Source organism: Molothrus ater, chromosome 6 (assembly GCF_012460135.2).
Source record: "Molothrus ater isolate BHLD 08-10-18 breed brown headed cowbird chromosome 6, BPBGC_Mater_1.1, whole genome shotgun sequence".
NCBI lineage: Eukaryota > Metazoa > Chordata > Aves > Passeriformes > Icteridae > Molothrus > Molothrus ater.
This window is the reverse complement of record NC_050483.2, coordinates 59,362,816-59,383,762: the sequence shown is the minus strand read 5'-3', so window position 1 is coordinate 59,383,762 and position 20,947 is coordinate 59,362,816. Positions and strand designations below refer to the sequence as shown.

At 40.8% G+C, this 20,947-nt stretch overlaps 1 protein-coding gene across 1 annotated transcript; it reads right to left on the bottom strand.

Annotated features, from left to right (window-relative positions):
• Positions 1-423: 423 nt before the first annotated feature.
• DLGAP5 (DLG associated protein 5) lies at positions 424-20,055 on the bottom strand. Its single transcript, XM_036383194.1, has 19 exons — positions 20,008-20,055; positions 17,258-17,507; positions 15,874-16,076; positions 15,333-15,425; positions 14,825-14,909; positions 12,999-13,091; positions 12,227-12,300; positions 10,351-10,643; positions 9,859-9,971; positions 9,659-9,779; positions 9,158-9,243; positions 8,460-8,620; positions 7,239-7,331; positions 5,630-5,849; positions 4,418-4,631; positions 4,006-4,063; positions 2,688-2,841; positions 2,291-2,340; positions 424-1,628 (listed from the first exon to the last, which is right to left on the bottom strand). Exons 2-19 carry the CDS (start codon positions 17,496-17,498, stop codon positions 1,506-1,508), a joined length of 2,475 nt encoding a protein of 824 aa, XP_036239087.1. The 5' UTR covers positions 17,499-17,507; positions 20,008-20,055; the 3' UTR covers positions 424-1,505.
• Positions 20,056-20,947: the final 892 nt, after the last annotated feature.

Below are 20,947 nucleotides of genomic sequence, written 5' to 3'. Positions count from 1 at the left end.
GAGGCCTGTGCTGCTCCCCACTCATCACCCCCGTGTGAGTCAAGAGCAGTTTCAAGGGTGGGGAGCTTTATTGGCAAGTTCATCCTGTGAGTCAGGCTGGTAAAAAAAGAAAACAGAAGTATGTTCTCTTTGCTGTGAGTCACTGCAGTCTTGTCTGGAAAACAACAGTGCAACAGCCACCACTGAAGTTTCCAAAGCTTTCTCTGACGTGGCTCATGCTGTTTTATAACAGTGACTCCTTTCATACTTTGAGTGCCAAGTTACAAGCAGAGTCCTTAAAATATCCAGCAGATGCAGCAGTCTAGGGCAGCACACTGCTACAAACCAGCATGGAGAAGCTGTGGCTGCCCCAGCCCTGGAAGTGTTCCAGACCAGGTTGGATGGGGCTTGGAGCAACCTGGAGTTAGAAATGAAGAAAATGGATTCCAGCACACATCAGCTTCCTCTTTATTCAGTGTAATCAGTACAGAGCTTCCAGGTTAAAACTTAACCCCTGGCAAGTGGCAGCAACACTTTCTGCTGAGGGACTGAAATCTCTGCTTGGTTTGGGATCAAGGCTGGTGGAAGGATGTGTGTGTTACACTCAGGTCACTGGTACAAGAAGAAGCCCAGTGAAGTATTTGTTAAAAATATAACAAGTGGTGGTACTGTAATGCTTCTCTTCAAATCCACAGTCTATAGAATTGGCATGTTCCTTATGCACAAATATGTTACAGTCTGGATGGGGAATGCACAAGGAACAAGATGAGAGAAGAGACTGAGCATAAACATGTCAAAAACAAGTAGAAAACATAGGTCTATTAAGATATTGAATAGAAAACTGCATCCTTAAAGGAAATAATATCAATGCCTATTTCAATACATCACAAAGAAAAGATATTATCTGACTTAGAAATCCTTGTTCTGAGCTAGTTTCTGATATTACAAATCCAGGGGTTCTTACACACCAGGAAAACTTTCCCAGGAAAGAATTGCATGCATCCAACCCTGCCAGAGCTGGTGCTGAGGCAGGTGTTAACACAGCAGCCTGGGGGTGCACAGGTACCCCCAGAGCAGGGCAGAGTGTTCTGGGGAGGGAAGAGTCTGGGTGTCACCCCAGAAGGTGCCCTCCCAGCAGATACAGGGCACGGGGCACAGCTGGTGGGGCGGGCACCTTGTAACAACAAGAAGCAATGAGGTCAGACCAGGGTAGAAAAGCTCAAAGGTAACAGTTTTACAACCTGGAGGAGACAGGAAATACATTAAACGACAGCAACATAAAAATGCTTCAGGTTGCAGTGAGAATTTACAGCCAGAGGATACAGCAGAACACAGCCCACTACTGATGCACAGCAGAGCTTGGTGCATCACAGCTGCACCATAAATGACACAAACCCATTATCAGATCCACTACCATGGGTACTCTTCCTCTCTCAACGCATTCCAGGGTAGCAGATTGTGTTCCAGACACCCTCTGTGGGCTTCCTGTTCATAGAATTTACATCTTTTGCATTTAAAGTCACTTTTCATTGATCCCCAGAGGGACCAACGGGAGAAAACACGATGAGGTCACTGAATACTTCAGCTGCTGCAAACTTCTGGGCTTTAGTCTTGACTGGAGTGAAGGGGAGCTCAGCATCCAGCACTGGCTGTGGGAGGAGCCAGAGAGTGGAGTCAGGGCTGGAGGAACACTTAAACCACAGAGCACCAAAGGACTCTGTGTTCCCCAAAAGTAGTTTTACAAGCTTATTTCCCAGGCATAAAATAAAAAGTGATTACATGTGGTCTGTGCTGAAGACAGACACTCCTTACTCAAGTCAGTAATCCATATTTTAAAGAGGATTTTTCACAAGAAAACCTACCCCAAATTCTATTAATTCTATTAAATGTGAAAGCTTTTGCACACCTTCTTTTCCCTGCTGAATGTTACTTCCAGCTCTAAATGCTGAGGTGATTAAAAGAGATTTGGGGTAGACTTAAATTCAGGAAGAAAAAAAAAGGCTGTTAGTGAATATCTACAAGGAAATTTGTAAGAAATACAACTTAAAGGTTCAATCTGACAAGAATCAGACATTGTCCTGCTACAAATGTCTTGATTCATCCTACACTCATCATGTGCAATAAGGAACACCAGTGTGAGCCCAGCAAGGAGACAGCTGGAATGTGGTTTGTGTTTAAAGCTACACCAATTGGCTTGATAACATCTTTAAGAGTTTAATTTCCTTTGTGCAGTAACTGAGTCTGCAGCAAAGGTGAACAGTCCTGCAACATGCATCTTGCCTTAGTCAAATCAACTTGAAGGTCAACTTACCATATCAAAAGGATTTCTGTCAATGAGTGTCAAATCACTGCATGAAACATCTGAAAAACAAGAATATAATTAAAAAAAAGTTAGTCTGATGTTGCCAAAGCTGAAAAAACAGTATTGTTCCCTGTATTTATTAAAAGAAGAAATCCAAACTCTAAAGTGTATTTATTTCTTTATATTAGCTTTCTCTTTCACATATCCCTCAGAAACTGTTCAGAGAAATCCAAGGGCACTGTTTGCTCATGTGCAACTTGTGTTTAAGTCACACCAGCTAAGGGAGGCTTTTCTAACAGCACCAAGAAATCAATCTGATTTGAAAGAGTAATATTCAGATTATTAAAGATGTTTAGGATAACAGAAGGCCCCAGCAATGCCACCCCTGCAGCTCTGAGAGAAGCACCTGGCTGATGGATTTGTGGCTCTCCAGACTGAGCAGAGTTTGTCTCCTTCTCTGGGCTGCACATGATGATGTCTTGTCCCTGCTCTGCAGCAGACTGTTCCATCTCTTCCATGCCTTCCACTGCTCTTGAGTCACTGCTAGAAGCTCCCAGGACCTGAAAAACAGGGATTTTCTCTGTGCCCAGCCATGTCCTTGTTATGTCAGACCAAGCCCACACATCTCACCTACAGATCTTATGGACAATTCAGGAGAGATTTATTTAACTGCAGGCACTGAGCAAGGCACAGGCAGGCCAAGGCTCAGGGTTAAGGCTGTGACTCACATCCCAAATGCCCTCTAAAGCCTGAAAATCCCTCTGACAGTATAAGGGAAGTTACTCCACAGGAAAGAAGGTTTTGAACTTCAAGTGTTATCTGGTGACTTTTCCTCCAGAAAAACCCATCAGCAACACTGAAAGGTTTCCCCAGAGAGTAAAATCACCAACACTCCTTTTAATAGAGAAAGGATGTAGTAAAAGCCATAAGAAAAAATTAGTAACCAGGATTTAAAAAAAAAAAAATATATATATATATGTAGGGGGATGGGAGGGGAAATGACTGCTGCAGTCATGCACAGATCCAAGCAGCAACAAATAAAATTTATAGACTCCATTTCCAATGAAAGTTACTAAAGGATGATTGACTCCAAAGCACTGACTTTCACTGGTAGCACAGCATCATCTGAATTAGAGGCCACATTCCTGCTTTTTGAAGGCCACTCAAACACAGGCAATGTCACCAAGTCTTCAGACATTTCAGGACATGGATTTCTGACTCTTGGATTAGTTCTTTTAACTAATTAAGGAGATTAAGAGCCCAATGCTCTTCTGTGGAGGATGCTCTGAGGACTGAGTGCTGTTGCTTTTAGTCAGGGTCCATAAATGCATTTAATGCATAATTATGCACATAATGCATTATTATATTACATTATTATTGTATTACATATATCACATAATGCATTATTATACTTTAAATGCATTTTAAAAATCCCCACCAGAAAACAGGAGGTGGTGAACATTGCTTCTCCAAGTGACAAGTGTCCCCCTGGAGCAGCCAGGACCTCCAAAATACAGCTCTAAAGAGCAAGACAAGGTCCCCAAACTGCAGCAGTCTCCACCTTTGTCCACCCAGAGGTAAAAAGCACTGCCCTGAGGAATACACAAGATTTCTAAGTGAGGATTTGATCAGAAATCCAGGGGGCTGGGGTAATCAAAAGAATTTTTCCTTTGCTAGTAAAACCAGAGTATTTAAAGCACATCCATGAACAATGCATGACTTACCTTATTTCCCTCTGCTGTGCCAGCAGCCAGACACATTTCTTCTGCAACAACAGAAATGCTGGAAGGGAAACCAAAACATTTTCAGTCTTCTCAATCACCTTCATCAATCACCTTCTGACTTGTCCAACTAATGTTACAATTTGTTCTGCAGTTTTGCTGCCTTGGTTGGCACTGCTGAGCTACATCAAATTCAAACTTCCTGGGCAAACAAACTTCTACCCCAGCAGCAAAATTAAATTTGAGCAAAGCTCTTAATATTTGCTTAAGGGAAGGAAAAGTCACAAGCACTTGGCAAACTTTATCACTGCCAAATGGAAAGGTAACATTTAATGGGTTTTAACATCATGTCTTTCAGTTCCAACTCTAAAATGATTTGTACAAGGTTAATTAAAAGCTGCTTTAACATGCCTACCTCTGTTCAAGACTTTCAGGGAGTTTATCCCGTGGGGGAGATTGTTCAGTGGGAAGTTGGTCCATTTTCAGACTCTGGACTGGGTGGGAGCCTTTGAGGGCTGATGGGGTTTGCTTTGCAGATGCATCCTCAGGGTTACAGAGAGGAGAAGAAAGCAGAGATCTAATGTATGATCTTTGACTTGCCAGTTTTCCAGGGGTCCTTGGAAGCAAACCTGGAAAATGTGTTTCATATTCCATTCCTACAGCAGTTTCCAGAAGCTGAAAGGAACTGATCACATCATGATTCTAACCAGAGACACAATTGTGATCTGCTTGCTGAATCATCTCATACAAATATTAGATAGAAATCTTACATACACTTGCAAAGAGAAATTGAAATTATTAACTTCCATCTTTCAAATTAGGCCACTTTAATAGAGTTTAAAAGACACAGATTCAGAACTGATGCTCAGAACAGATTCTCTGCTGGAGCTGGCTTAAACCCAGTGGTGCTCAAAGCTTTTCAGAAGTTCCCCCCTACTTACAAGAGGCACATGAAAAAAATTTTTAGTTTTGCCATAAGAGAGATCTGCACCCAAAAAAGAGAATTTAAAATCAAATTATGAACTAGAAATGTGAGAGAAGCAGAAGTACTGGAAATACTGGCTGCATGTAGATGTCAATAAGATAAAATGCTGGAGATGAAGTTATATTTTGAGCACCTGTTAAAAAACCTGAACTATTAAACAGCTTTTATAGCAAACTGGATTATGTTACAATCTTGTTAACCATGAGCACAGATTATGAGTGGACTTTATTTGCAGCTTTGAAGACAGCACTGCAAGAGGTTTAATTAAGAAACAGAAATCCCAATTCCTGTCTTGCAATTAGAGGATGTGAGCTGGCATTGACTTTGATGAAAGGGCTCATCAGCTGAATCTGGGCATGCTCAGATTAGAATTTCATTATTAAATTTATGCTGGAAAAACATGAACCAGCTAGTTCACCTCTGCCTAAGCAGGGATTTCATGCTGCCATAACCACTCAAATCAGCACATTCATGTACCCCAGTTTACTTTGGAGCCCTGATGTAATCAGTCACTAGGTGAAACAGTGTGTCCAGTCCTGGAGCTGCAGCCAGAACAACAGCACAATTCCTCTCCTCAGTGAAATGGATTAAACCCTCTTTGGTACTTTCAGATCACAGAAATCACAATTAACCTTCACCTACCTGAAAACTTTTTCACAGGGCTTTCAATCCTGAAAAATCCTGCTTCAAAAACCACTTTCTCTGTCTCTGGCAGCCTCTCCTGCTGGGTACCCTCAGCATCTCCCCCCTGCTTCATTCTGTCCCTCATGGCTGCTTTGACAGAAGCCAGACGGCTCCGGGCAGCAGCTCTGGCAGCAGCTTCCAGCTTGGCCTTGGGCATTCCACCTGGCACTGCCTTTTTCTGGAATGAAAGGAACCTGGGTCACACCTGGAAATTCTGCACAGGAGCAATTGCACATGAACCTCTGCACAGCTGCTGCTGCCACAGACACAGCAAGGAGCAAAAGGAGGCTCAGGGGGGACCTTGTGGCTCTGCACAGCTCCTGCCACGAGGGGACAGCCAGGGGGGATTCAGGCTCTGCTCCCAGGAACAGGAGCAATGGAGCTGGAAAAATTTGTACCAGAGGAGGTTTGGATTGGATATCAGGAAAAATATTTTCACTGAAAGGGTTGTCCAGCCCTGGCACAGCTGCCCAGGGAAGGGTGGAGTCCCCATCCCTGGAGGGATTGAAAAGCCATGAGATGTGGCACTTGGGGACAGGTGGTGGTGGCAGCATTGACAGTGCTGGAGAAAGGGTTAAATTTGGGGACTTTTCCAACCTCAACAATTCTACAATTTTATGCATCAAGGCCTCTGCCCATCCCCAGCATTTCTTGGGCTGCCATCCAGCTGTTAAGGTAAGTCTGTGATGACAACATCAATAATTTTTTTTCAAATGAATCTGCAGTTCAAAAATCCTCAGTATAACTTTTTTTCCCAATAAATTCAGTAAGATTTTGGAAGCACTGGGATGCAGGGACTCCTAGTGGCAAGGACACAGTGTAACCACAGAAGAGACTCCAGGCAGTCAGTGAAGCCTCTCATGGCATTCAGTTTTCCAAGGGAAGTTTTGTTTTGTACCACCTGAAGAGTTCTGGCTTTTATGGGCAGTTCCCACAGACCACATTCCCTCTGTTTTCCCATGCCTGGAGTTTCTTATCCACCTTCATCTCAATTTTATGATTAGTTAAGCAGTCTCAAGGAACTTGGAGTTTAGGCAATGCAAATACAACTTGATATTCAGAAGCAATTATATATTTCAAACCAAAGAATAGATAAACCAACTCACATTACAGCTTATTTTGCAATAAGCACTAACTTATTTTGGAGAGTGTCAGATCCATTTGTGCTTAGAGAAGCAGCAGTTTAAAGCCACCCATGGTGTTGGCTTAATGGGACACCATTACAATGGAGCACTCCCTGCTCAAAACTGGCAGTCACTCCCAAATTCCTGGGTGGTTTGCTTCCCAGTTATGTCAGTGGCCCAGATAAGTTGTTTTACATCTGAAGAGCAAGTTAATATCCTAAATTTAAGAGATTTTTCTTACTAGCATAGAATCCAATGACTCCAAAATTTACATTGTTAATTCTTAGTTCTAATCTTAGCAGCCAAAAGAGGCAGACTAGGACTGAACCCACCAAATAATACAAGAGAGGTGGGGGAGAAGGGTGCACCCTGAGAGGAATTTCACTTAATATTCAATATATCTAAAGAAGCCATGCAAGATGTGCTTTAGGGGCTATTCATACCTTGACAACTGCCTTGCTTGGGACATCAAGTGGCTGCCACTCATTGTCTTGAAGCTTCACCAGATTATCAAACTTTTTATTCACATCTTCAATCTGTTGGTCACATTTAAGGAAAGCAAAAGAAGACATTGTAAAATAACCTTTATTCAAACAAGCACAGTCTTCCATCCTGCAGGAAACATCTCTCAAATACTTCTGAAGAGGAGATCAAACTTTTATACTTTCTGCAAAGAAGTCAAAACCTGTGACTAGGACCGTAACAAATCCAACTCTGCATTTAATTTAATTACTTACAAACTCCTTTGTTGAGTGCTGATTTACAAATACTGTTGAGAGCTCTTTTGATAATTCAGATTATATTTCATTCTGAAACTAAAGAAAGCATCAACAGAGGAAAGAGATGAAGGTTTTCTGTCACAGACATCTTTTCATGAAAAATCCTTTCCTTAGGATTTTTTCCTCCTGAGAAGCTGAGAGGCCTCAGGAACAAAATGTAACCAATGGTTATCTGCTGCTGTGGAATGCAACAGGGGCATCTGGGATTGGGCTCATGGGGTTGTTTCTAATTAATGGCCAATCACAGTCAGCTGGCTCAGACATAGAGACTGAGCCACAAACCTTCGTTATCATTCTTTCTTGCCTTTCTGTTCTTAGCCAGCCTTCTGATGAAACCTTTTCTTCTATTCTTTTAGTACAGTTTTAATGTAATATATATCATAAAATAATAAATCAAGCCTTCTGAAACATGGAGTCAGATCTTTGTCTCTTCCCTCATCCTAAGACCCCTGTGAACACAGTCACAGTTTTCTACCACCTAAGCTCAGCCCTAAACAGAGTTATTGTCATTTCTGCATTATTTTCATACTGAAGCATGGAACCCCTACTTTTCAGGTGAGCTTCAGGAATTTTCCAAAAACTGGGAGGTAGACATTGTGACTGTATCCTCACTCCAAAAGACAATAAAATTTGGCCAAACATAACTATTCCAGAGACAGAACAGACAAGGCACACAGCCCAAAAACAACACACAACAGAAGAACTGATCCATGAATTATAACTCATGGTATCCCAACTGCAACAATTCACTGTCACAATGTGTTAAAACAAGAACCTGCATTTTTTTACACTAAAGATAAAAAATATAACCAAAAAAATTTCAATACTTGGTTCATAAATAACTCCATCAGTTTTATCCTACTAAGTTAACAAGCAAGTACATACCTGAAAATTAACCATATCCCAAAATCCATCCAGGTCTGTACATGTTGTTTCTTTTTCACCTCGTTTAAATTCACAATTATCAACCAGTCCTTCAAACTGTTTGAACCTTTCTCCTATGAGCAGCCTTGTCTGACCAACTGTGGTGCGAATCAGGTCTTTAGCTGGTAGCAAGAAGAAGAAAAATACAAGATATCTTAGATAAATAAGTGTTTGAGGAGTCTGGAATTTGTTGTCCCACCTATTGCAAACCTGCAATTCAATTCAGATGGAGCCTTATCTGTCCACTGAAATGCTCTGAAGTTGCTTCTTCAAAGAAAATTCTCTCTTTCAATTCTTAAAGATAAGCATTGCTGGAGTCATCTGTATTTTCCCAGATAAGGGCACTTATTCCACATTAAAAACTAATCTTATTTTTAAAAATCAGCTTGGGTAAAGTTCCTACATTTAAATACTGACTAGCAATAGAACAACTATTTTGATGAGCACTTTGTTCACTTTATCAATCACCATCACTGCAAATGCTACACAAATTTTAGGACCAGGAGACTTTGTATCTTGGGGCAGATCCAACTCTAAACTTTCTTTAGTACATCTTTGCAGATTTTTTTTGCTATTTTGCAAACAACACATACATATCCTTCTCTCTGTCCCATTCAACTCCCAGAGCCCTTCTGGTGCCTATTGCAGCTCACTCTTACCATCCTCTGCAATCTCCAGCTCAAGGTTTCCTTCCCACTGCAGGCACTGAGACAGCAGCCTCTCTGTCTCAGCCCGAAGAACGTTTCTGAAAATACAAAGAGAGAGAAAAAATAAGGATTTGGAGCATTTCCTGACTTGTGGTGCCTGTTAATGGTTACTATCCTTTTGCTCTCAGAGAATCCACAGCCTCTGAGCTGGAGATTAGATTGTTTTATTTTGCTGAGTGGCTGAAGTGCAATTTCTTTTCTGCTTTGATCCTTATAATCCTTAGGACAAGGTGTTGGTCTCCAGAATTTTACTTTCCTTGCACTTAGGTGCAAGGAAAACAGGTACAAAAGGTACCTTTTGTACCTTAAGGTATAAAAAAGAAAGCAGGAATGTCTGCCTGCTCAAGTCACAGCTGACACCATTAAATTAAGCTGATCTTTAGAAGAAGTCTTGTTTTTCTTATTAGCAATCTTCAAATGGACATCAGGGAAGTGAAACAAGTGAAGCCAAACCTGAAATAGGGCACATCATGCTCCTGCTCTCTTGTATCACCTGACTTCACTGCAAGTGCTGTTGAGGCAGGAGTTGTTTTGTTTGATCTCTGAATGGAAGTTCTCTCATCTGATTCACCTGCTGAAAAGCATGAAAGGAATTTGTTCAGAATCTGGTGATAATTAAAAGCATCAGCATAAAGTAAATGTGAATTTCCTACCTCCTCCTTTCAAACTTGTGGTCATTTGCTGTTCTTGAATGCCTTTAACAGAAGGTGAAGGCTGACTTTTTAAATTAGGCTTTTTAGTTTCACTGGATTTTTCAAATATTTTGCTGGAAACAAACAAAAGTACATTTAGTTAAGACACATTGAGAAAGTGACATCAAATATGGCCAATTTCACAGAAATGCACAGTTTAGAAGGCAAACCCCCACACAACACTAGAGAACTCAAATAAATAAATCAGTTTAGATAGATACAGGGCAGAGTCTTTGACAGCTGCTCCTCAAGCATGGGCAGAATAATGGATTATATCCATTTCTGCTGTTGTGTTGAGTCCACATTTAAGCAAAGACAGAAATCATGAGGGATCAGGTGTTACAACACCACAACAGTCTGTTAAAGAGTGAATCTTTCTATAGAAAAATGATTTTTTGCAACCCCACAGAGGTTCACTTGCATTTCAGGTCCCATTAGAAGGAAGACTCTTACACTGGAGATTTTGAAAAATTCCAGACAGCACTGGGTGTCAAAAAAGCATTTGCCCTTGAAGGAGACATGGGTGTCACAGTGTAGGTTGCCAATCCACTCAGAGGCTGAAACACAAAGTTTTGAGGTGCAAAGGAGCGTGTTCTGGGTCTCCTTGGAGAAAAACTGTTGTTTTCCACTGAGGTTTGTTCTTGCTGAAGTTCTACTGGCATTGAGTGCTTGGAATCAGCTGCAGAATTTTTCAGCTCTGGTTCCACTCCAGCATTTGTCTCCACTTCATGTTTAGAAGAAATTATCTGTAACAGCATAGACAGAGAAATCAAATCAATCACGTGTTTGCAATAGGCATGGGCTGAATTATAACATGAGTGTCTGACAGCCACCAGGAAGGGAACAGTTTGAGGTAAATCAGCTCCTAAACCAGCACACCTGGACAGAAGTGATGAGTTACCAACAAGCCCAACCATTTTTGACACCTGCAAATCATTCCAGAGCCAGAAGTTAACACTTCACTACAAAGAATGCAACAATCCACTCCAGGGGCTGAAGCAGAACACCTTACCAACCAAAACAATAATTAAAATTGACAAATGCTTGCTCCCACTGCTAGAAATAAAAGCTTTAAGGTGATAAAATCCTCAAGAGCAGAATTACTGGTTCCAAATCCAACTAGGACTGTTGAATAACCATAGTTTATGCACATACTCCAATCCAAAGACTGAAAAACAAGCTGCAATAGGCTGATAGCTGAGGAATGCAACCCAAGTGCAGTTAGCACCACAGAATGCCATTAAAAGAGGAGAAAAAAAAATAAACAATAATTCATATTCTTATGAGATGAGTGACCAGATGGTCACACAGAACACAGTTCTGAGATACCTAATTGAGATTGTTAGCCCAAGCCAGCCAGAAAAACTTTGGGTGGTTTTCAAGAAAACATGCATCTTCAACCCACTGAAAGTCTTGTTATACTTCAGTCACCTCTGCTAGGAATGTAAACCTTGAATTTTGCTTTTAGGCAACCTTTCCAAATGAGCTGCCTGTGGTTACCAGCTGGCAGGGACTCCTGCCTGTGAAGAGGTGCTTGTCCAAGGAACAGAAAAGTGCTCTCACCTCCTGTTTGGCTGTGATTGCACAATCTCAAACACTCTAAAGCACAGCTCAGTTACAGGAACAAGGTGGAGATGGGAGGTGTGAGAGGGAAGAGTGGAGCAAAAGAAGGAAAAAATCATGGAGAGCTCTTGCACAGAAATGCATAAAAAATTCTGGAAGTGATGATACCAAGAACCACAATGAGTGCTTTCAGCTGTAATCATGCAGAGAATAATGTTCTAAAATTTAGGTTTTTATTAAAACCCTAGATGTTAAAATGTGTTTATTTCTTAGCTTCTAGAGTCTCATATTGTTACCTGAGCAGGAAAAGGATCCATTCAGAATACACTTCAAAAATGTACAGCTGCTTGATTAAACCAGCAAAGCATTTTTTTTTTTGACTAGTTAAAACATCAGACATGTCATGCAAGAACTTCTTGTCTATTTTAAATCATTGTCCAGATCCTGATTAGCAATCACATCATTCATCAGCCATGTCCATATCCATGGTGGGGTTCTTGGGGTTGTCCTGTGAAGGGCCAGGAGTTGGACTGGGATGATCCTTGTGGTCTCCTCCAAGTCACAGTATTCTGAGATTCTACAGGAGCACTAAATTTGATCTTAATTTTTAGACTATGGCAGTATAAATACATACAGCTCCTTCCCAAATTCTAGCTTATTACTGAAATTACTGCTTTTATGTTTGAGCACTTCAGCTACAATGACACAGTTATTGGATCTCAAATGAGTTTTACTGCTTTTCTATTTCAACTATTACATGACCTACCTTTATGGGTTCAGGTTTGACTGCTTTCTTCTGCTTTCCTACTGTGTTTGCTGCCTTTCTCTGTGGCTGGTTACCTACAAAAAGAGACACTTCCAGAGGTCAAAAAGGCATCTGATTCATGTAATCTTTCACCAGAACACTGCCAGAAAAATCCAGTTGCTAAAGATAGGGACAGACTGTTTTATTTCTTGGGTGGGAGGTGGCTACAGGGAAGAATTAGCATTGCAAAAGCTCATTCAAAAGAAAGCCTGGCCTAGGATTTAACAGACTAGTAACAGATGTATCAGCAAGAAAACAGATTCATGAAGCCATCAATCTTTAGATCTTGCCACATAGTAAAAATAAAAGTCACCTTATTTCCTAAAAGGTTAGAGAGAGAGTGTCAAGCCAATTTGAGTTTAGATTTTTTATTTCTATATGGCATAGGAATTCTGTTGGTGGACTGAATTCCAGTAAACAGGCAAACACAAAGAGAAATCATCTTTTCCAGATATGTTCCTGCTCACATATTTAATAATTATATGGCCATAAACAGCCAAAGTGCCAATCTCTACCAGTGCTGGCTTTGTTCTTTGAGTTTGTAACTACCATGAGGACATGGATGCTCCCCACTGATGGATTTTGTGGGAAGTGCTGGTTTCAACATGTTGATGTAGAGCTCCAGACAAGAGTCTGGGTGATGCAGCATTTAGGCCTTTTCTTAGATGATAATTTGGCATGATTTAAATGCAGTCTAAGGTACAGCTGAGCTACACAGCTCTGCCTCACTTACCAGCAGCAGTTGGTTTCAGCACCTGCCTGGCTGCAGAGGCAGCTGCTCTGGTGACTCTCACACTTGGGGCTGGCTGGGCTGCAGTCTGCAACACTGCAAGAGAGATTAATCCCAGAGATTCCAAGTTTAACAAGGAGCTGAACTCAAGTAATAACTGAAAGTTTCCATTTTGTAGAAATCAGAGAAATGCACCAGCAGTTATCAGTTGCATGGCTTTGCCAGAATGAACAGGGTTGGGTCAGTTCAGGGCACAGCTTGGCCCTGGGATGCAGGCAATGCACTGAGGGATCCTGGCTGGAGGTGGTTCTACTGCACAGGCCCATCTGTGTGTTTGATGCCATGCACAAACTCCCTTTTCATAACATTAAGAATTACTCCTTTATCATAACATTAATAAGGAATGCTCCCCACTGCTCCCTGCAAGCAGAGTCAAGGCCCTCCCTATTTTACAGATGAAGTTTTTCAGATTAATATCTTTGCCATGGTTATTTGCTCAGCTGGAAGCTAAAGCAAACCATTGGTGTAACAAAGTGATGCCCTGGCCATTATATGAAAGATTTCCAAGGTCAGAATTTAATGCAATCTAACAAAGTACTCTTAAGACTAATTTGCTCTGAAATATTTTATAAAACATGACAAGTTCATGCACTGTATCACCCATCATCATCATCATTTTCATCTCTGTATTTTAGCACTGTTTCTAACAGGTTTTTAAAATGACAGCACTTTCCTGCACAAATTTCATGGGAGCTCTTTATTCCATTTCCTGCCTGTCTGAAATCCCCACTTGGTTACTGTTAATGCTATTCCTGTCTTCATTGTCAAGCTGTGATTCTGTACAAGCTAAAATGAAAAGTTGGGGAAAAAAATCACTGGGTAAATAACTACAACATTGGATTCATCAAACATTCACTTCCCAAACATTTTTATATGGGTGTTTCAAAGAATCACAGAATGGTTTGGGTTGGAAGGGACCTTAAGGATCACCTCATTCCAACCTCCCTGCCATGGGTAGGGAAGTTTAAGTACATATAATGTATATCCTTGATTCAGTACAAAGAAATAATCAATTTTAGAAAGAAATAATCAGTGGATGACCATTTTGCAAGAATTAAACATTCTAATTGTTATATCAAACACTAATAACACATAATAACACATCTTTTCAGTATTCACCAAGGGCACTACTGAAATTAAATAAAGGTCTGCAGCTTGCTGATTTGATTAGATTAATGATGTGAAAGTCATTTCACTCTGAATTACTGAATATCTTGCATTAACATCAACATTCCACATGACTTGGTTGTATCCACTTAAGGATCTCACTGAGCTATGAAGAAGAGTTTCTGATCCAAGGCATTCAAATCCCTTAAAGGTGGCACAGGTTGTTTATTTTTAATCTCTATCTTCTTAAGAAATACCTGTAATTGTGGCACAGAGTGACAGATACAGAAGGCACTTGCTCTTTTCTAACAGCAGTCACTACCTGTGATATTCTTCCTGAGGCAAACAGGAACCTCTGTCAGCTCCAGGAGCTGAGGCATCTGGCAGTTGTGCAATTTGCCTACTGACCTGTTTCTTTTCCCTCTCCCAGGGGGAATAATCAGTAACCAGGACTGTCAGGACCCTGCATTCCATCTCCCCCAGCCTATGGAGGCAAGAAGCTCATGTGAGCCCTGGAGCCACACACTTGATAATCTGCCAGCTGCTGCCCTTGGTAGGAATGGCCATCTTAAAATCTCCTCCTTCCTCCCTACACCCAAAAATGTGCTGTGGATCTTCTCCCCAAAAACACCCAACTTTCAGGTTCAGCTGTATTTCCATACCTTTCTCTTTTTCAGCCACTTTGGCTGTACTCATCTGTTTATGTCCTGCCTGTGTAGAGGGTACACTCTGCCCATGGGCACTGACCTAGGAGAAAAAAAAAACAGGTTTTTTGTGAAGTATCAGATTTCCAGAAAATCAGCAGCCCAATTTCTTTCCTCATCTATCTATTCTAGATTACAGTAAAGAAAAAAGTCAAATAATTTGGCACAGGGGGTATTAAAAAGTAGAGAGATATTAAGGATAACTTAAAATAGATTGGTTTAGGGATATGTTATTGTGCATTATCCAACTAGTTAATAAATTGTCAGTAAAAGAGTGAAGAAAAATATTTAAGCAACAGTTTAAATATCTTGAAAAACTTGATTGACAAACCAATCCAGAAAACCTGGGCTCTTTTCTGCTTGCATTGATCTAATCAAACTTGTAAAGATACTACCCTGAGTCTGAAATTTCATCCCTTTCTCTAAATTTATTCACTGAAGTTATAGATATATATAAAAAACAAACCGTAGAGGATTTAGGTGCAGTTGGTATCATGGTTCTTCCTTCTTGGATCTTGGCTTTTGACCGAGTAATCCTTCCAGAGAAAGCAGGAGCTGCCTGGAAACATCCCCAAGGAAATGAGAGTTAATAAACTCCGTCTTCCCTTTGTCACTGAGAGACTGAGCAAGGAGCATAAATGTGAAAAACAACATATCTGTGCAAAATGGGTCAAGTGTGAAAGCTTTCAAAGCTGAGTTGACTAAATATGAACAAGTTACTGGTCTAAAATAACACAGCTCTTTCATTTGTGGATGAATCATTCCAATTTTTGAATTGAACATAGTCACAAATACAAGAATCCACATATCATTAGTATCATTAGTACTATTTCCAGCTTTGTTTAGAAAAGAGAATGAGCCAAATTACTCCCTTATCATAACATGAATAAAGCATTTGCAAAATAAGCACTTTATTTGAAATAACACACACATCTTGTACAAAAATATCAATTTAAACAGCGTACACAGATGCAATTAACTTAGATATGAAATATTCTCATTGTTACCTTCTCTCTTGGCTTTGCTACTGCAGTTTCCTCAGCAGCAAGGAACCCAGGTGCAGCTGGTCTGTAGAGCCCAACCTTGAACACCCCTTTCCTGGCTCTCTCCCTCTGCTCCTGCAGTTTGCGAAGCTCCTTCTCCTCCTTGTAGCGCTGCAGCATCTCCCTGCGCTCGTTCATCCTCTTGGTGCCCGCACTTGGGGCTGCCTCTGCAGCAAACATGCAACAAAGATGGCTTAGAAAATCATAAAGATGGTTTTGGAGCCAACAAGAAGTTAGAAATTTCCAATAAACTCTGCCAAGCTAGAAGAGGAACTGACTGGAATCTCTAAGTTGTTTTAACCCTTCCCACTAAAAGGGAATTCAATGGTAAATTTCAGCTTACAAATAGAATTCCCCAAATATCCACCTGAGGATTACTAGAAACTCACTCCCATTTCACAGGCTTGCAAGGTCACTGGTTCTTCTTATTTGGTTTATTTGTACCAGTTTCTCTATTCAAACACTTGCAATGTCATTGAAAACTCAGCTTTAGATACCAAAGTCTGACTCAGGCTGAGAATAAATGAGGCAGAAGTTATATGAAAGAATAAAACCTTAAGATGTTGGTTAACTTGAATTATGTCTACCTGAAACATTAATATCCACTTAAAGTTGAAATTTATTAAAGATAATCAAGACAAATTTATTAGATTTTGTATTTGATACTATTACATACAATAATCTTCACTCCAATAATCAGTTGGAATTAAGATTATACACCAACAGTCTTCAAAAAATTACTATCTTCCAATAATCTTCTGCTATCAAAATACTAAAGGTGAAAGTATTTCTAAAAACTTGTTAACATTTTTAAATATTAACTTAATTTCTTAGACCACAGGCATCCAGGAGAGCCAGGGGGCAGAATTCAGCATATATGTAAGCTCTATTTTCTGAGAGGAAAATAAGTTGTCAAAAACTAGCTATTTTCAAAATACAACCATATAATGCATTTATCCATTAATAATTTTATCTATAAAATTGCCCATTGCTAAGCACACTTAGGTACATGACAGGCATGTGTATCAGATGGTATTTTAGACTGGAGTTTTTCACATCTTAAAGGACAAAGGCACTTCTATTGAATATTAATAACAAAATGCATTCTTCCTTTAGCTGCTGCAGACAAATCAGAGTAAAGCTTCATTCACACTACTGGAGCAGTGAGGAAGGTACAGCTGTATTAAGATTTTATTGTCTTGATTTTAACACTTGGAAAGGCTGATAGGGTTTTAAATCTTCAACTATTTTGTCAAATTAAAATGTCGACTATCTGTGATAATGCTACTAAACCTACTTACAATTTTTAACACTTAAAAAAAAAGGTCTATAGCAATTCTTTACTTACTCTGTTTCACATTGGAGTTCTCTTGAGAGCACAAGTCCCTGGTTTCCTTGAGCTCAGAAACTGCCCTGTCCTTGGAGAGCTGAACATTGACATCTGCCAGCCCCAGCTGCCGGCCCTTTTCGAAGAGCTTGTGCCTGTTCTCCTTCTGAAGGATGGATTTCCTGCGGGCAATCTTGGTCCTGAGGGCTTCTGTGCTCAAATCCTTCTTGTATCTACTGGCAAACTGGGAAGTAGCAGCCATCCTGATGACCTTAGACAACAAGTACAGGGATTAGGAAAACACTGTCATGATTTGTTTTCCATTTTTGGTAAAGTTTGTTAATGTTATGAGCAAAGCCCTGAATTCTTTATTTCTGTACATGACCAGAGAAAACTCAAATGACAATTTCAGTAACGACCTTTCAGCAATTTCTCATTATTTTTATTCATTCCAGGGACCAGTTTGGGTGTTGAGTGTCACCAAGTCTGGCACAGAATTAGGAGGGGACACTGCCCCCATGTCTGGGATTGGCTGGGCTGCTTTCTCCACAGCTGTTTTCCACATTAAGGAGATGAGCAAGTAAATGACAGGGCTGTAGGACAATACTTGGAAGCAACATTCCATTTAGATTAGACCTAGCTGATAGCAAGGACTTTTGCCATCAGAACCAGGATGTTTCCAGGATGCAACTGCAATAAAGAGTGGTTATTTCAAGCAGAATTTTTCCCATCTTTTTTAACTTGAGGAAGCCTTAAGCCAACTGTCAGCTGGTTTGCACTTGCTGTGCTAACAGTACCTAAGGGGGCTCCAGGAGAGGTGCAGAGGGTCTGGAATGACAGAACAAGGGGAATGGAAGTAAACAGACAAAGGGCAGGGTAAGATGGGATATTGGGAAGAAATTCTTCTCTGTGAGGGTGGTGAGACCCTGGCACAGGCTGCCCAGAGAAGCTGTGGCTGCCCCTGGATCCCTGGAAGTGTTTAAGGGCAGGCTGGATGGGGTTTGGAGCACTCTGGGACAGTGGGAGGTGTCCCTGCCCCTGGCAGGGGATGGGAACAAGATGGGCTTTAAGGTCCCTTCCTACTCAAACCTTTCTGGGATTCTGTTATCCCCTGCATACCCACTGAAACCTAGTTTGTCAAAGGTTTTCCACCTCAGCCATGACACATCTCCCACCACCTACAGAAAACAGCTTTACAGTAAGCAGGGTGACAGAGCTAAACTATGTGACTGTGTTCACAGGGGTCTTAGGATGAGGGAAGAGACGAGGATCTGACTCCATGTTAGAGGCTGATTATTTTGTGGTATATACTACATTAAAACTAAAAGAATAGAATAGAATAGAATAAAAAAAGAATAGAAGAAAAGGTTTCATCAGAAGGCTAGCTAAGAATAGAAAATGAAAGAATCATAACAAAGGCTTCTGTCTCAGACAGAGAGTCCAAGCCAGCTGACTGTGATTGGCCATTAATTAGAAACAACCCCATGAGCCCAATCCCAGATGCCCCTGTTGCATTCCACAGCAGCAGATAACCATTGGTTACATTTTGCTCCTGAGGCCTCTCAGCTTCTCAGGAGGAAAAATCCTAAGGAAAGGATTTTTCATAAAACATGTCTGCAACAAAACTAAACACCCAACAGTTATTAATTCATTGGTAATTGAGTCATTTACTGAGGCTCTCCATTTCAGGACAGCATGCTCTGGTCAAACTGAAGGAACCATCAGTGAAGTGAACTGAACAGCCCTGACAATGGTTAAACAGGATTTCTTAAAGTCCATCCCCTTCCCACCTCTGTGCCACCACAAGCCAAAAACTCACAGCAGCCTAGCTGGAAAACCCAAAAGTTACAAGAAAAAAAGCAGCAAAATAGAAATAATGCAGAAATAAAGTGGATTTATTTATGGGAAAAGCAGTCAAGGAAAGAAGCTGAGCTGTTGGAAGAAGGAATACAGCCCAAGCCTGTTCAGATACCATCAGTGGCAGCTCCCTGTGCTCCACTCCATGGAAGTGTTCATGGAGGGGGGAACTTGTACAGCACCAACAGCACCTGCACAACCTCCTGGAATTGCTTAGAACAGAAACCAAAAATTGCTTGGACAGAAACCAAAATCAGTGCATTGTGCTCCTTTTTTCAGCAGAGAAAAACATTCAGTGGAAGTTAAAGAGCAAAGGGGAATAAAAACCTCAAAACTCCAACCAGGGGCTGGATCTCCTCCACACAGTCCTGGAAGAGCTGCTCCACACCAGCACCACCTGAATTGTGAATATCTTGGGCTTCACCCTGCATCTTGCACTTCTTGCATTCCAGCTTTCAGAAACTGATTAAAAATGCCAGTTAATGATGAGTGCAAAGAACTCCACTGCAGTTCATAGGTCATATTTGCCCTGCTTTACATTTAAGTGATTAAGGGAGGTTAATTAATGAGCATCTCCAATAATCATATTTGAACTGATCTGCTAGTAATTACAGAATTAGTCATTACAGAATTGTTACTAACTACATGGCATTACAGAAAGCCATAAAGAAAACAGTGGGAATACATCTCTACTATCTGTGTCCTAGAAGCAGCAGGCTTTTGAGCCCAGTGGATGCTAAATATTCCTCAAAGCTAAAGTTTAGTCTCTACACTCATGCTTTTTAGGACAAAGTTCCTAAATTTACTCTTAACCATGTTCTTTAAGTACAGTAAGGTTACCAGTGATATCTGTGAGCTCATTAAAAATGGATATCATGCTCAATATCCCAAAGATGTGTTCAAAAGAAAAATACCTGTCTCCTCTTCTTCCCAGGTTACTGTTCCCGTGGAGTATCTTGTCCAAATAGGAGCCTAGAAGATTAATTGGTATTTAAATTGACATAAACTCAAGTAAAAACTATTAGCAAGAAAGGGACAGAGGGCTTACACAAAGGATGACTGGCTAACATATAGTACCAAAAATTAAAGCTGATTGTTAATTTTGATAAATAGCAGCGAAGGAAAAGAGACACTTTTCACCAACAACAAGAACTAAAGAGCAATGTGAGCATGAAAACATTTAGGTGCTCTTTTAGGCTGAATAGTGAGAAAATAGAGCAGGACACGACCATTAGCAAGAAAGGAACAGAGGGCTTGTGACTCCTTGTGACAAAGGATGTGTGACTGGCTAACATACAGTATCAAAAATTAAAGCTGACCATTTATTTTGATACATAACAACAAAGAAAAGGAGACACTTTTGACCAACAACAAGAACCAAAGAGCAACACGAACATGAAAACATTACAGGCTGACCAGCGAGAAAGCGGAGCAGGAAGAGCAAGTATCACTACTTTTAAAGCAATGTCCTGGGTTGACTATATGATGCTTTTATCCCCAATCGTCTCGTTCTGTTTTATGCTAAATAATCACTTTTGCACCTTTAAGACATGTCCAGAGAGTGAAGGGAGGGACAGAAGAAGCGCGCAGTTTGTTTTCACACACTGCACCCACTCCTCCGCATCCATGCTCCTGACTGTGTTGTCTGCGGATGGACAGACAGCAGGACAGAGCTCTCTTTTGCTTTTAGTTAGTTTAGCTAGCTGAAGCAAAAAAGCTCCCTAGACTGTAGTTGTTTCCCTTTTTCTTTAGACCTCTTGAAACCGGCTCTGGCCTGAACACCCAGGGGAGCACCGGCAGCTGCACCTCTAACCCGCCGGGCCGGGCCTGGCCCGAGACATTTCCAGCACTGAA